Source organism: Phytophthora cinnamomi, assembly GCF_018691715.1.
Source record: "Phytophthora cinnamomi strain GKB4 chromosome Unknown Contig12, whole genome shotgun sequence".
NCBI classification, from domain to species: domain Eukaryota; phylum Oomycota; class Peronosporomycetes; order Peronosporales; family Peronosporaceae; genus Phytophthora; species Phytophthora cinnamomi.
In genome coordinates, this window is record NW_027150945.1 from 674,093 (window position 1) to 688,525 (window position 14,433).

A 14,433-nucleotide genomic window follows, 5' to 3' on the forward strand; every position below is an offset into this window, starting at 1 on the left:
CACGCCGGCAAATAGGCCGCCGGCGCCACCACCCATTCTCTCTCGCGGCCTGGAACGCAATGCCCGCCCTCGGAAGTGACGTCCAGCTCTGCGTCCAGACCAGTGCATTCGAATGCTGCGACGACAGATCAGGTTGCCCATTTTGAAAGAATTGGGCTCGTCGGAAAGGGCATGTAAAGGTAGCGTCACGCTGGCCGAAGATCCAGTACATGTACTAGCGGATACTTTGCCCTCGCTGCTGCAGCTTGCAACCTGCATCTCGCAGGTGTGAGTGCGCATGCCTGGTAGTACCAAGGCACTTTATGGGGCGAGGTGGACAGTGGACGCATCAGTTGACAACAAATTTACAAAGGTTTTGTTGACCACCGAAATGCGACATCGGTCGTCGCTGCGCTGACTAATGCTGTCTGCAGCACGCTGCTACATGTATACAATGTGCTAACAAGTCACGTCGGGCTGCGGACTGAAGCACCTGCAGCCCAGCGTGTGAAGTCACTAGATCGCGGTGCTGCTGTTGCATCACGGTGACTGTCGCTGTTGCTGCTGCCGACAGCCAGCGATCCCGTGGGTGGTTCGTCCTTACGCCGCTGCTCGTTTGTTGATTTCCGCGCGCAGCAGGTGTGACGTGAACGAGGTCTGCGACTTGAGATTGGGTCGGATCGGGCGCCCATTTCGCTTAGGTGCGGGTTCCTTTTTTCCCGGCTGAAAATTTGTATAGAGCTCGCACTCAGCTGGCTGGCTCGCAACTCAGTCTCGCTCAGGCCCATACAGATCTTTTCCCCCTGTGGGCCAATCCTCAATCCGCGCAGTGCGCAGCAGCTCTTCCTCCTCCTCCTCTTCTCCTCCTCCTCCTCCCCCACGATGGCCGGCGCGAGTCCCAAGAAGAACGGCGGCTCGGCGCCGCAGACGCCCAAGCAGTCGCCGCCGCGCTCGTCGCCGTCGCCGTCTCCGTCGCCCTCGCGCGGGCCCGACGACGTGGACGCGGACGAGCTCACGGCGCTCATCAAGGCCATCAAGTTCGCGCACCCGGAGTTCGGCGTCAAGCGCATACACGACCAGGTGGCCACGCACGGCGGCAAGTTCGCCCGTGTGCCCTTCAAGCGCGTCAAGCGCTACATGCACAAGCTGGGCATGAACTCGCCCTCGGACGAGGACGACAAGACGCCCGTGAAGCTCATGACGGTGGGCGGCGACTCCAAGTCGCTGCGTGAGGGCGGACCCGAGGCTGCCGAGGCCGCGGACGACAGTGTGTGGCTCCCCGTCAAGCTGGACGAGCCGGCCTCCAAGCTGCAGGAGTTCCCGTACCAGGCGGTCATCCGCATGACCACCAGCGAGGAGGGCGACGCCGAGGGCTCGCTCGGCGAGATCTACAAGATCCAGGTGGCCATGGAGGCCGACGGATCGCTGAGCACCATCCACCCCATGCTGGTCTACAACAAGGCGCGCACGCGCAAGACGTTCCTGCACCCGGACTCGCCCGCCTACCTGCCGGTGCAGCGCCTGGTGACCGCCCAGGGCCAGAAGGGGTCGGTGGGCGGCTCCAAGGCCTACTTCTGGGGCCGCTACTTCAAGATCGAGGACATGCTGTACATCAACACGGAGAAGATCGCACCTGCGCAGCAGTGGTAGAGCCGGACTCAGGAGGATCTGCCGCAGCGGGACGAGGGTGTAGATTACCGGTGGCTACCACGTATCCTTGTCTGCAAGACGCGGCAGGAGCGATGGGCGGCATGGATGAATGGTGGAGATGAAGAAGACCCGGAGGCAAGGAGAAGGCGTGGCGAGGGGATTCGTGAGGGAGGCTGGAGACGTTTTGCAACACAGAGGCAAGCTTGTTGACGCCCGCCCGTGTCTGGTGTGCACTTGGCGGTTCGCCATTTATATTGATTTTCATTTTGCATGTGTGCATGACCTGCATGTTGTTTGGCGGTAGACGATGGAAGTTGCGTTTTGATGTCGAGGCGCCGTGCCTGCGTCTGTGTCGCTGTCGACTATCCCCCCCCTCCCCCTTCCTGCCTGCTCCCCCTCCGGATGGTGTTGGTGTCGTGCCGTCCTGCACGCATGGAGTTGTGATGGCTGTCGCGTTGCCCGTTCCCTGCTATCCATTGAAACGAAATGTGGAGTGAAGACCAGCATGGTTGAAGACGGTGAAGAAGATGAAGCAAACGCTGGAAAATCGAGCAAGAAATGGCAAAGCAAAGTAAAAATGTCGCCCCAATTAACAAAAAAGAAAACCAAAGAATCACATTGAAGCAAACAGCACTAGTCACTCGATCGCTGCGTTGGTGCTGCACGCCTCGTAGCTTGAAGCAATTTGTCACTGGGACGGTCTATGCTGCTTGTCGACTAGTGAGTGAGCGAACCTCTCCTGCTCTCTCTATGTCTACCTGTTCTTGCTCGCACTTCACGTTGTCCCAGTGTTGATGGTGCGTGTCAGGTTCCGTTCGTAAACTCGGCTTACCGCTTCGACGGCACTCCCGTGCCGAAGAGTCCACCTTCGTCATCGCTGTCGCTGTCGCTTTCGCTGCTGCTGCTCACAGCGCCGCTGAAGAGCGAACTGTAAGGCGCTGGTGGAATGGTAGTCTGGGGCGTGGCTTGAACAAACCCAGGGGCCGGTGCTGGGGTGCTGGATGCGTCTCCAAATAGGCTGCCGCTAACGGGGGCTGGTGCCTGATGAAGCTCCGGGGTGGCCTGCGACGGTGCCATTAAGACCGGAGCTGGTGTTGCAGCCACAGGCTTGGGAGCCGAAGTTTGTGCGCCGAAAAGCGACTGGTTGCCTCCATCATCATCGCTCCAGTCACTTTCGCTTGAATCGTCATCATCTGCAGCTGCAGCAGCAGCAGCACCAAACAGATACGAGCCCGACGTCGCTGCAGGAGCTGACGATGCCGCCACGGGAGCGGGCGTAACCAAGACTGGTGTCGGTGCTGGAGTGTAAGCGGGAGTTGGTGCCACAGGTGCTTGAACTGGAGTCGGTTCTGGTGTTGCAACCTCCACGGGCGCATATACCGGGACTGGAGATGGAGAGGGCGCACGTTCCGGCACTGGAGCTGGAGCGGGTGTGAATACTGGCACAGGAGTTGGCTTCGGGGCCTCCACTGGAGCAGCAGGAATTGGTTTGGGGACTTCCACGGGCGCGGCAGGAGGAGGCGAAACGGGCTTCGGGATTGGCTCTGAGACTGGTGCTGGCGTACTACTGACCCCAAAGAGTGACGAAGCTGGTGTTGAAGACGGCATGGGCGTGGCAGCAGGCTTCGGCTTGTCGTCCAGACTGAGTTCTTCCATGGAGAAATTTGCCATCAATGCGCTAGGGAATCCGGCAGGGGCAAATGGATGGTGCTCAGGACTGTCGTACACCGGAGCGTACGGATCATCCTCAAGCACGTAAGGCTTCATCGCCGGCATTAGCTCCGGCTCCGGTAGCTTCTGCAAAGTTGCCGCGGCAACTGGTGCTGGCGTCGGTGCCGCAGACGCCTGAAGTGGAGTCGGTGCAGGAGTGTAAGCGGGCGTTGGTGCAGGAGTGTAAGCGGGCGTTGGTGCTAGCGTGTAAGCGGGCGTTGGTGCTGGCGTGTAAGCGGGCGTCGGATCCGGGTTGCCAAACAAACTTGCAGCCACGGGAGCCGGCGCCGCGGCCGGAGTCGCCAGCGTCGCCGGAGCTTTCGGTTCGATGGCCTCAGTGGGTGTAGGCGCGGCGACAGCCTCGGGTTCAGTAGCGGGGGGTGCACTCGGCTCGACGTCGTCGATAATAGGGGCCGCCATCGTCTACATCACATCCATCAACACGAGATGAATACACAATGTATCTCCCGGAAAAAAAAACTAAATCAACTCACCGGAATCCGGAAAGCTCCTGGCGGCGGTCGCGCGGGTCCACGGCGCTTGGGTCCAGCCACACGGTTCATCGTAGCCTGTTCAAGAAGCACCCCAACACACCATCACCATCAATACAATTGCCACTTCAAACTCCACTTCAACCACATCGTATAGCAACCCACATGAGAGTCATCCAGAACAGCAGCGGGCGCTTCCGCGCCCTGTTCTCCCCCCGGCGCCATCCCTGGCAGTCTGAATCCACCCTTGGCCAGCCCGGGCATGGGGATGGCCGACCCGGTCATGCCGGGCATGGCGACGCCCATGGCGTGCTGCGTGTGTCCGTACTGCTCCTCGCCCGTGCTCATAATGGACTCCCGCTGCGAGCTCCGGTACCCGCCAGCAGCAGGTCCCCCCGGACGTCCGAACGGGTTCACATTGATGCCCAGACTGCCCTGCAGCTGCTGGATCTTGCTGGATGCGCGCCGGATGCCGGCCGCGTCCTGCGCAGCGGCCACCGCCGACGTGTCGATCGGTTCGGACGCTGCAGACGCGTCGCTCGAGCTGCCGACGCTGCTGCTGCTCGCCTGCAGCTGCTCCGACGGCTCCGACGCAGGCGCCGGGTGGTTGAATCGCGGCGGGGCGGGCGCAGGAGCGGCAGCCCCCGCGGCGCTGGCAGCCGCGCTCTGCTCCTTGAGACGCGCGATGCGCTCGGCGATGGAGCTCCTGGCGGCCGCCGGGACCGTCTCCGGCGCCGGGGGAGCGCTGCGCTCCACTGCGGGGGCGGGCGGCTCGCTCTCCCCGCCTGCCTTGGCGCGGCGCCGCGCCAGGATCGCCGCCAGTTCGTTCGTCGCCATGCTCGTCCTCGTCCTCTTGTTGTGCTGGACTTGAAATTGGCGCTAGCGTGTCGCGGATACGATTAGGCCATGATATTATTACTGTCTAGAGGGAGTTGAGTGGTAGAATGGGCGAGGTGGTCGCGCTGGTGAAGGTTCTGGATAGGAAAACTGATTTTGTTCCTGTGGACTTCAACGCTATGATGGGCATCAGCAATGGAGGACCATGGTGACCATGACGGTGGCTTCTTTATATGTGTATTGACTTGGGAGTCCCCTGACTGCCGTTATCCTATCCGGAGCGTGGAGTAGTGTCGGCGAACATGCCCCCACTCCACTCCCGCCTTCTAAAGCCGCATGGGGCCCTGACTGACTACATACCATCATCGTCTGCGTCCGAGGTCAATAACGCCGCGTCCGCCGAAGCTTGCGCAGCTCGTCGCAGGGAGGCATCTTCATCTCCAATGCTTTACGCATGGCGGCTTCGCGGTCTTCGCTGCGAGAGTTGCGGGCGCGGTAGATCATCCGCTTCTGACGCAGCTTGAGGTTCTCGCAGCTCTCCGAGAGTTTTGACACGTGTGCCTGCTCCACCATTTGCTCCACTCGAGAGAGGTCGCGCCAGTGGGTCGTGTATCGCTGCTCAAAATCGCGCTCGACGTAATACGGGATACCCTTCACCACGTTGGCCATCTGCGTGGAGCGCTGCACGTTGAACTGCGGCGTGGGGTTTAAGCTGAACGGCATCTCGGGGGTCGACGGGATCGAAAGCAGCGACATCAGGAAGATCAGCAACAGCGGCAGGAACTGGGCCAGATTTGCCATGCCGCCGCGCTGCTCTTGCTGCTGCTGCTGTCGGTGTCCTTGCTGCTGCGGCCGGCGTCCACGAGGACGGAAGCCGCCACCGAAGAACATGTTGAAAATCTCCTCCGGGGTGATGTCGTCCTCCTGGGCGTATCTGCGTCCCTGCTGCTGCTGCTGCACGGGCGCATCATCGCCATAGCGGTCGTAATGCGCGCGCTTGTCCGGGTCGCTCAAGACCGCAAACGCCTTTCCAACAGCTTTAAACGCGTCCTCCGCCCCAGGGGCGCTGTTCTTGTCCGGGTGCAGCTTCAGCGCCAACTACACTCCCCACCAACGCCACATCAACAGCAACAACATGTCAGCCGCACCGCCAATCTCCACCGCACATCCCACACTCTCCTCACCTTGCGGTAGGCCTTCTTGACCTCGTTCTCCGTCGCCGATTGCTGCACCGCCAGCACCTCGTAGTGGTTCTTGCAGGCCTTGATCTTGCGCACCATCTGCAGCTGCTCGGCCGTGTACGGCCGCGACGGCTCCGACGACGGAGACCTCGACGGTGACGAAGCCGGCGCTGCGCGGTGCCGCACGCCACCGGCACTCGAAGCACCGCCACGTGGCGACGTGGGCCTCGCACTGGGCGTCGCGGTCTTGGCCATCTCCTCCTTGGCCCGGTCGCGCATGGCCTCCACGCCCGGCAGCGGGTACATGCGGTGCGACTTGTCGAAGAACTTGATGGCCTTCTCCCAGTTGCCGGCGCGCAGGTGCCTCTTGCCGATCTCGAGGCACTTCTCGGCCTCCCCCCTGTTCATCTCCATGGCGGCAGTGGCTCTGCGCTCAAGCTCGTCCTGGGGCGAATACTGCGGCCGCGGAGGTGCAACTTGCGTGACTGTGTGCGCGAGATGCAGAGCAAGCTGGGCGTGCCAGGACAAGCGAGTACAAGCAGCGCGCGGGGGAGGTTGGCGAGGCAGGGGAGCGAGCTCCGAGGACCGCGGCGATCGCGGCGATGTCGTCAGCCAAAGTGAGGGACCTGACGGAGACCACATCGGTTTTGAGAGGTTTGTAGCGTTCGATTATTCAGTGTGTTAGACAGGTGTATAAGGTACTGAAGGTGAGAGCCCATTATTTTGGGCCCTTTCCGAAGAAAAAGTCCAAAGAGGACTGGGTTGGGCCCGCCGACTTCAACTTGCTCGTCTTGGCTGGAGGCGTCTGCTTCTTCGACGCCTTGGCTGGGGAAGACACGCGACGACGCTTGCTAGGCGATTTTGGAGGCGGAGAATCGTGGCTTTTGTCGTCGGAGCGCTTGGTGAGAAGAGATGAGGCCGGAATGAACTTTGTGGGGAACTGCTTGAACTCCTTCTTCGGCGTGGTCTCCGGCTTGTCGTCATGCTCTTCAGCCTTGACGGGAGGAGTGCTGACCTCGTTGGCCGAAGTCTTGTTTTCTTCTTTCACACGCGCAGTGGGAGTAGATGGGATCTCTTGCTTTTCTGTTTTGACACTGAAGAACGACTTGATGTTGCCTGGCGAACGGAAATGCGCAGCATAGATGAGTTTCAGTGTTCGAGGTGGGCTTACTCGGGGAGAATGTAAGTGGCGCTTGCCTGCGTGCTTGATGTTGATCTTCTTGGCACAGTCCTCGCTCTGGAATTTCATCGACCCGACTGTGACCCAAAATCATCGTTAGACTGATGACGCAAAAGACCACAGGGCAAGTGCCACCTACCTTTCTTGTCGACTGGGTACCATTTGAGGTCTTCGGAGCGGTAAGATGCTAGCAAGTCCTTGAGTTCCTCGAACTTTGCGCCAGAAAGCCAACGGTCTACGCCTTCATCGGACAAAATGACCTGCAACAAACATATTAGCGTTTTGCAAATAATGGCTTCAAAACTTTTCGTACGTACCGGCATGCGCGTGTGAAGCCACTTTAACTCTGGTGCGACCGCAGTTGTGAGAATGGTGTAGGTGCACATGACCTCGCCATCTTCGCCCTTCCACTGATCGAAGAGGCCAGCAAACTACATCAGAGAGTTGAAAGTTGTCAAGCGCTCCAACTCAACATCGTCGGCGTCTTTGCGAGCACTCACCTTCATCGGCTTGTCCTCGCGGTAAAAGTAGTACGGTTGCTTCTCTCTTTTATCCACTTGTTGCCACTCGTAGTATCTACGCCAAGCGGCGCTACCATCAGTACTTCACAGCCAAACAAGAGATCACCATCAGAATAGCTTACCCTTCACAGAGAACCACACATCTCTTTGATTCCAGCAAGCGCTTGAACGCGGGTCGCTCCTGCAGATTCTCAGATCTGCCGCACGACATAGCATGTCATGCCCAGATTCGACCATTTTTAACAGTCACCATGGCGGCATACCTGGCGTTAAACATGAGGAAGTGGTCTGGCTTCACATTTGGCTTGGTGAAGGACGGAACCAGTCCCCACTGCGGTAGGCAACCAAGAGATTCAGTCAACCAGTTGACATGTATATCAAGCTGCCATACGCACCCGCATAGCCTGCAATCGCGTCTTCGTCTTCGTTTCACCTTCCACCTTTGCTCCGCCACGTTGTAAAAGGATCGGCCCATATCTCCCAGGTCCCATATTCTCCACCGGATTGTCTGCAGTCAAGTATTATACCCAACGCAGCCAACGTTAGCTATACGTAACAGTACGATAGCCCAATTACCATGAACCGAAGCAAGCTGCAAAGAAAATGGACCCCCCATCTCTCTCTACGTACATTTCTCCCCATCGACAAACTCCTCAGGCGCGACGCCCGCAGCCTCCGCCACCTGCTCGCGCGCCAACGTGCACCTTGCTCGCCCACACATCAAAATGCAAGTGAGCCCGTTACGCCGGACTCATATCAGATTTGCGAGGTGTAGCCAATTCCAACACAGAGGTGTACGTCGTTTCGCGATACCAGCTAATGCTGCAGCTATGCAGCACCTCGGCGCTGCTGGTGTCAACAGGAAGCTTCGATCTCGTGTTGCAACCGGCTCAGCTGCATTGCCGGACGGCTGGTTCCCCCTCGAGCCGCAGCCGAACAGGAACGGCAAAGCCCGTGGACGCTCCGGCCCCGATGCTCTAGGTCTGGCCAACACTGTGGATCCGCTTACGTTCTTGGCTCGAAAGCCGAACGCTCAGTGGCCGAATGAACGCAGTAATAATGGTAGAAAGCAGCAGCAGAGTCCCAGGCGACAGAGGCTTCGAGCATCGGGCGAGAGCGCTTTCCCAGTAGCTGAGGCTTTTTCTCCGCAGAGATCGTTGCGTCTAGCCAAACTGCCACTGTTGAAGAGTAGGAGTCGACCTGAGGATGAGGAAGCTGGAGAGTTGTCGAATCAGCTGCTGGTGACGACTCCAGCGCGGATGAATCCGCCTCGAGAGGCCGAACTTCCTCTGCACGAACTGATCCAAACGATGGACGACGCAGTGAAGGCGGATCCTTCGGCCGAGCTGAATCAGTCATCTATCGCTCGATTGTTCATGGATCAATGGCTTCGGCAATTTGAAGCGGACCGGCGCAACTACAAGTCTGTCGGTAAGTATTGCAAAAATTGGAGGCTGATTATTGTTAAACTCATATTGATGTCCTCCTTCGTTGCAGCTGTCAGGTACGAGGTAGGCTTTGAGGAGCTGCAGCGACGAACTGTCAATCTTCCACGGCCAAATGAGTTAATCACCACCTTTTGCTGCAAAGTCCTTGGTAAGTTTGGGTGGATTTCTGTATGCCGGTGGTCTGTTGACGCTCAGCTTTGTGTGCTGCATGTGGATTTCGAAGAGTAGAAGACCTCACGCCGCATTTCGGTCCCTACGCGCCTCTGTTTCGCGTATTAAGTGCCGAGTTGATCCAGTCAATTTACGCGCGTGACGGTCTACCATACTTTGCACTTGTCAAACATCACAAGCGCCTTCTTTTAACGCTTCGCAAAGATAAGTACGTAAGCTTCAACTCGATTGAAACAACAAAAACTGTTGGTTAACGCTGATTGCATCCTTTGCCGTAGAGAGTGGCGAGAAGAGCGAAATGAAATTCTAGCTGACGATATCGGTAAGGTGTATGCTATGTTTCGGCATTTCTTAGCCGAATGTACGTGTGCTTTATCCCGAATGGTGTTTCACGAGTGGCATTCAGTTACCATCGTCCAAAAGAAGGTTAGTGTCTCTGTCATACCAGTTTCTCTCGCTTTTATGTCGTGTGCTCCAACCTTGCATCATTGCTGTCGCTTGTAGAACAACCGAAAATATGTTGCATACTTCTCAAACTGGTTTAGCAACGCTCCCAAAGCCATTCTCGGGAAAGTTTTTGTGGCCTGGAAGCGTGAGACTGCCATGCACCGAATTGAAAAAATCCAAAAACAAATGCAAATTGATTTCCAGGCTCTAGCTATCGTTAAGCGGCAGGTTGATGACCTGGCATACCAGCGCGATGGTGCGCTGGCAGACACCCTGTCGATGCGAGGTGATCGCAAGCAAGCAGAAGAATGGACACGGACACTAGAACTTCGAATTAACGCTTCCAGCACATACTTGGATACAACTCGCCGTCGAGAGGCCCAAGTTTGTCAAGAAGGTCAACTGCGTGTCGAAGCTGTGGCATGTTTGCCACCCCTCATCCTTGAATCGCTATTGAGAGGCTATCATGGTGTCGGGTTTCTACAACAAATGCCAATTCAAGAAGCTCAAGGCATCTCGTCTGATTTGGTTGGTGATGCGGGTGAATCGGTCGCACAAGTGGATTCACCTGAAAAAGGGACCTCCTCGGTTCTTTTGGACTGTCTCGCTGAAATCTCGCGCTTGCGAAGTATACTGCTACGACGAAACTCATCCAGTATGTCTTCAAGTCATGCAGGAAGATCCAATTCAGTGGTTATTGGTACTGCAGGAAGGTCGAATTCGGTAGTTGTGGGCACTGGTTTGACTGAAAACGATGAGCAACCGCCTTCTCTCCAAGCAGCAGCTGTAGCAGCAGCAGCAATCACGGGTAGTCCATCGGGCAGGCGGGCGGCGGCGGGGGCTGTATCACAAGATGAGCTATCCGGGCGAACATTTTCAAAATTCTTCTACTCTCTCCGCGAACGGATCCAGGACCCTGACGCCAAGGTTCTGTTCGCCCCAGCGCTAGGCCAAGAGTATCTGGTAGAAAGGGACAAGCAACTAAGCCAGCACGAGAATGCACAAGTGGCTCGAGAATACGAACAGCTCTTGCGAGCAATTCGCGTCCAAGATGAGCATTATGCCAGCAACTCGAAGCTTTTCAACTCTCGGATGCTTGAGAGCCATGAAATCTCTCTTGTACCGAACCGCTCCGTGCCCAACCGAACACTCCAAGTGACTGACGGATTCGCCGGGTCTGATAAAGGTGATCTGGGTACTATCAACGGTGCCAAACGCTTTTGGGTAGCTAGTGCTGGTGCAAGGAAACCTAGAACTCCGTCGCATGGAGCACAACTAAGACGTGCGCTCACACGAAAACAAACTGGTTTGGTACTCAAGGAGCGTCCGCAGACGCCACAAGTACCGTTACTCGAAAACCTCGAGTTATTCCGTGAGACTGACTTCGATATATCGCCGCGCCATTCGCGAGGATTCACCATACTACTTCTGGCCCACATAGCAACGGAATATGGCTCGTTGTTGTTTTCACCGGCTGATATGAGTGCGTTCACTCATAACGCTTACCTGCAGCCATGTAGGGGGAAGTCGGAGCTCGTTCAAGCTCTGAGTTCTCAGGACTTCAAGAAGAGCAAACCAGACGAAGGGGAGATTCGATCAACCCCAGATCCCTCGCCAGCGCAGAGCTCTGCCCCAGCAGATACACAATCAATAGTAGCTGAGAACTCGGTCATCACTAGCCACTCAAATCGCAACATTCAGCCGCTTATCACCGCTTACGATACGTGGAATCAAATCTCCGAGCAGCTCATTTCTGGAAATGTGGTTCAATCTCGTGGTCTTACACCGAAAGTTGTGATTGATCCGAATGAAGGTAGTAGCGCGGATTTGTTGAAAACAGTAGGTGGTTTTTCTGGAATCCCCATCCGGCCAGTGCTACGGCACCAGTTCGAGCCGCTGTCGCACAGTTCGTTCCTCGCGCCAAGGGACAAGTCTGCCCGAAGAACGAGCATCACAACCGGCGACGGCAATACGTTCCATACAGCTCGAATTCGCAACCTTACTGCTGAAGGGCCTGACAGGCTCATCAAAAGTATTGAGGCCATACATGCTTCCGTGAAAACTACGTCCGCGAAGATGAAAGATTTCAAAGTCACGCATCAGCAACTTGGAGAACTCCGTGTTACTCAGTGGCAGACAGCAAGCGAGCTAGCTTCTCAATTCGCAACGAAGCCAAACGAAACACTGGTACCAGCGGCAGGTACAGGTCTATTAGACCATCGTGAGCACGTGTATGAGTGTATATCGCTCACAAACAACACAATGCGGCGAATATTTAGCGTTGAAGAAGACCCCGACAGTGAGATGGCACGGGTGCGCGCTGTACTTGAAAAACATCATCGGGTTATACGGCAGCTGTACACACCGTTCCGCGCCAACATCAAGCATGCCATGAGTCTCGACGATCTGTGGCACATTGTCAAGATACTTCGCCTACCTCGAGAAATTCACGTGCTACCGGTTCTGCGCGACGAGGAGATGGTGGCCAACGGCTACGAACAACTCTTCTCTCCTGAGGACCTTGCTGAACTCGTCCTGCAGCTTTGCAACGAGCAATTCCAATCCCAGATCGCTCCACTAAGTGCTCGGGTCGAGTACTTTGTCACCCACCACTTGCCGATCGCTACTCAGAACCGAAGTCTCATTCGAGCACTCATGCATCGCCCGGACGTGAAACTCGCGATTGCTAGCCACTCTCAAACAATTCGCATCATTTTCCGCCGATACTGTGCCAAGGAGCGCGAAATGGTGACACCTGCCAATGGCCCCACGAAGTTAAAGCCACGGCATACAGCTCCCGGGATCAACAAGTACATGCGCATGGTGGACTGGCAGGCGTTTCTACAGGAATACCACTTGGTCCGCGCGCGCTTTTCAATGGACCAGGCTATGAATGTGTTCCGCAACGTTCAAGAGGCCCCACCAGGAAGTGACGACCAGCTCGAGTTGATCTACAGCGAATTCTGCGAGGCACTTGTGGGGATGGCGACGTTCTACATTCCAGACCCGTTCCTAAAGACCGCCACGAAAGTCACGCAGTTTCTGCGTCGGTACCTGCCACTAACACCCGACGAAGACCATGCTTAGGACAAGTAGGTGAACGATGTCAGATCGCCTTAGCACCACGAAAACGAGCTCACAGTGTCGAATACTTGCATGTTAGGTTTGTTTCCTTTGGGAGGATGAACTACGAGTCGTTCACTCTCTTGGCAACGCAGAAATTACAGCTAAAAAGCACGGGAATGACTCGAAAGTGCCGTGCTGGACGCATCCGCATGACAACCGCTTGAGCGTGCACTGACGCCAGCAAAACTAGCAATGCTAGTCTAGCACACACCGTGCGTCGTGAGACCCGACTGCTGGTGCTTGAGGTTAGCCTGGAGCGCGTGCACAATGTCCTTGAAGTGTTTCTTCTGCGCCTTGGGCGACGACATGGCGGTGTCCACCAGAATGTGGTGCTGCTCCAGCGCTTCTATCGCTTTCATAATATCTTGAGTCAGCATATTTGCCATGTGTGACGAGAAGTTCTGTTTGACCACGACGCGCATGATCGTCAACGACTCGGCGCCGCTGGAGCACGTGTAGGCGGGCACAATCCAGCCGCGGCTCTTGAGCTTGTCCTGAATGTCGAAGCACGTGTAGCGCGACGAGTCGATGAGCGCGAACGCCACGAGCGGCATGTGCTGCTTGTCGACAATGCGGAAGTGGCCCGTGGCCACCAGCGCCCCACGCAGCAGCTGTGCGTTCTCCATACTGGCCTCCATGATGCGGCGGTATCCCTCGAAGCCGAAGCGCAGCATGTTGTAGTACTGCGCCACCACGTTGCCTGCGCCCTTGGAGAAATTGAGCGTGAAGGACGACTGGTCTCCGCCCAGATAGTTGACGTGGAACACCAGGTCGTCCGGGAGGTCCTCGGGCTCGCGCCAGAGCGCCCAGCCCATGCCGGCGTACACGAGGCCGAACTTGTGGCCGCTGACGTTGATGCTCTTGACGTTGGGCAGGCGGAAGTCCCACTCCAGCTCGGGGCTGATGAACGGCGCGATGAACCCGCCGCTGGCGGCGTCCACGTGCAGCGGGATGTTCCACCCGTTGCGCTCGTTCTCCTCCACGAGCATGTCGTGGATGCTCTTGACGTCCTCGTACTCGCCGTTGAAGGTGCTGCCCAGGATGGCGCTGACGCCGATCGTGTTCTCGTCGATGAGCGCGCGCGCGCGCTTAGCCGTGAGCACGAGGCAGTCCGGGGACACGTCGGCCTCGCGGATCTCGATCTCGAAGTACTTGCACATCTTGTGCCAGCACACCTGCACGTTGGAGCCGAAGACCATGTTGGGCTTGTCGTACGGCAGGCCGGCGGCGATACGGCGGTCCTTCCAGCGGCGCTTCATGGCCAGGCCGGCCAGCATGATGGCCTCGGACGAGCCGATGCAGCCCGTGCCCGTGGCCTTCTGGCCGGGCTCCAGCGGCGCGTGGTACAGGTTGGCCAGCATCGTGACGCAGCGGTTGTGAATCTCCGCCGTCTGCGGGTACTGGTCCAGGTCGATGTAGTTCTTGCGCAGGCCCTCCACCATCAGGTCCTCGGCCTCGGGCTCCATGTACGTGGTGACGAAGGAGGCCAGGTTCATCTTGGGGTTGCCGTCCAGCGCCAGCTCGTCCTTGATGAGCTGGTGCGCCACGCGCGCGGGCACCGAGCGCTGCGGGAACACGTCGGACGGCAGGCTGGCGCACATGAGCGGGTGGCCGTACACGGCCTCCGTCTCCAGCTGCAGGTCGCCGGCGTCGCCCGAGTACTTGCGCGTGTTCACTTGCATCGTAAGAGAG

The 14,433-nt window shown here is 57.4% G+C and overlaps 7 protein-coding genes across 8 annotated transcripts; 3 read left to right on the forward strand and 4 right to left on the reverse strand.

Annotated features, from left to right (window-relative positions):
- Positions 1 to 861: 861 nt before the first annotated feature.
- Positions 862 to 1,954, forward strand: IUM83_13575 (DnaJ subfamily B protein; the record flags this gene model as incomplete). Its single annotated transcript, XM_067938260.1, has 3 exons — positions 862 to 1,625; positions 1,802 to 1,826; positions 1,934 to 1,954. The coding sequence occupies 3 exons, from the start codon at positions 862 to 864 to the stop codon at positions 1,952 to 1,954; spliced, it is 810 nt and encodes a 269-aa protein (XP_067797937.1).
- A 503-nt stretch (positions 1,955 to 2,457) lies between these two features.
- On the reverse strand, positions 2,458 to 4,667 carry IUM83_13576 (uncharacterized protein; the record flags this gene model as incomplete). The annotated part of the gene is made up of 3 exons (XM_067938261.1): positions 2,458 to 3,762; positions 3,834 to 3,908; positions 3,996 to 4,667. The coding sequence occupies 3 exons, from the start codon at positions 4,665 to 4,667 to the stop codon at positions 2,458 to 2,460; spliced, it is 2,052 nt and encodes a 683-aa protein (XP_067797934.1).
- A 381-nt stretch (positions 4,668 to 5,048) lies between these two features.
- IUM83_13577 (DnaJ subfamily B protein) lies at positions 5,049 to 6,262 on the reverse strand (the record flags this gene model as incomplete). Its single annotated transcript, XM_067938262.1, has 2 exons — positions 5,049 to 5,765; positions 5,852 to 6,262. 2 exons carry the CDS (start codon positions 6,260 to 6,262, stop codon positions 5,049 to 5,051), a joined length of 1,128 nt encoding a protein of 375 aa, XP_067797935.1.
- Positions 6,263 to 6,566: 304 nt separating this feature from the next.
- Positions 6,567 to 8,246, reverse strand: IUM83_13578 (DC12 family protein; the record flags this gene model as incomplete). The annotated part of the gene is made up of 9 exons (XM_067938263.1): positions 6,567 to 6,964; positions 7,046 to 7,105; positions 7,168 to 7,288; positions 7,346 to 7,459; positions 7,529 to 7,604; positions 7,672 to 7,746; positions 7,813 to 7,880; positions 7,945 to 8,057; positions 8,180 to 8,246. The coding sequence occupies 9 exons, from the start codon at positions 8,244 to 8,246 to the stop codon at positions 6,567 to 6,569; spliced, it is 1,092 nt and encodes a 363-aa protein (XP_067797930.1).
- A 133-nt stretch (positions 8,247 to 8,379) lies between these two features.
- Positions 8,380 to 9,225, forward strand: IUM83_13579 (uncharacterized protein; the record flags this gene model as incomplete). The annotated part of the gene is made up of 3 exons (XM_067938264.1): positions 8,380 to 8,980; positions 9,047 to 9,145; positions 9,221 to 9,225. 3 exons carry the CDS (start codon positions 8,380 to 8,382, stop codon positions 9,223 to 9,225), a joined length of 705 nt encoding a protein of 234 aa, XP_067797931.1.
- Positions 9,226 to 11,919: 2,694 nt separating this feature from the next.
- IUM83_13580 (uncharacterized protein) lies at positions 11,920 to 12,702 on the forward strand (the record flags this gene model as incomplete). Of its 2 annotated transcripts, none has more annotated exons than XM_067938265.1 (1): positions 11,920 to 12,702. In XM_067938265.1, the coding sequence occupies one exon, from the start codon at positions 11,920 to 11,922 to the stop codon at positions 12,700 to 12,702; it is 783 nt and encodes a 260-aa protein (XP_067797822.1). The 2 variants fall into 2 exon arrangements, with proteins under 2 accessions (XP_067797822.1, XP_067797823.1); XM_067938266.1 differs by having other exon boundaries at positions 12,007 to 12,702.
- A 239-nt stretch (positions 12,703 to 12,941) lies between these two features.
- Positions 12,942 to 14,423, reverse strand: IUM83_13581 (glutamate decarboxylase; the record flags this gene model as incomplete). Its single annotated transcript, XM_067938267.1, has 1 exon — positions 12,942 to 14,423. The coding sequence occupies one exon, from the start codon at positions 14,421 to 14,423 to the stop codon at positions 12,942 to 12,944; it is 1,482 nt and encodes a 493-aa protein (XP_067797821.1).
- Positions 14,424 to 14,433: the final 10 nt, after the last annotated feature.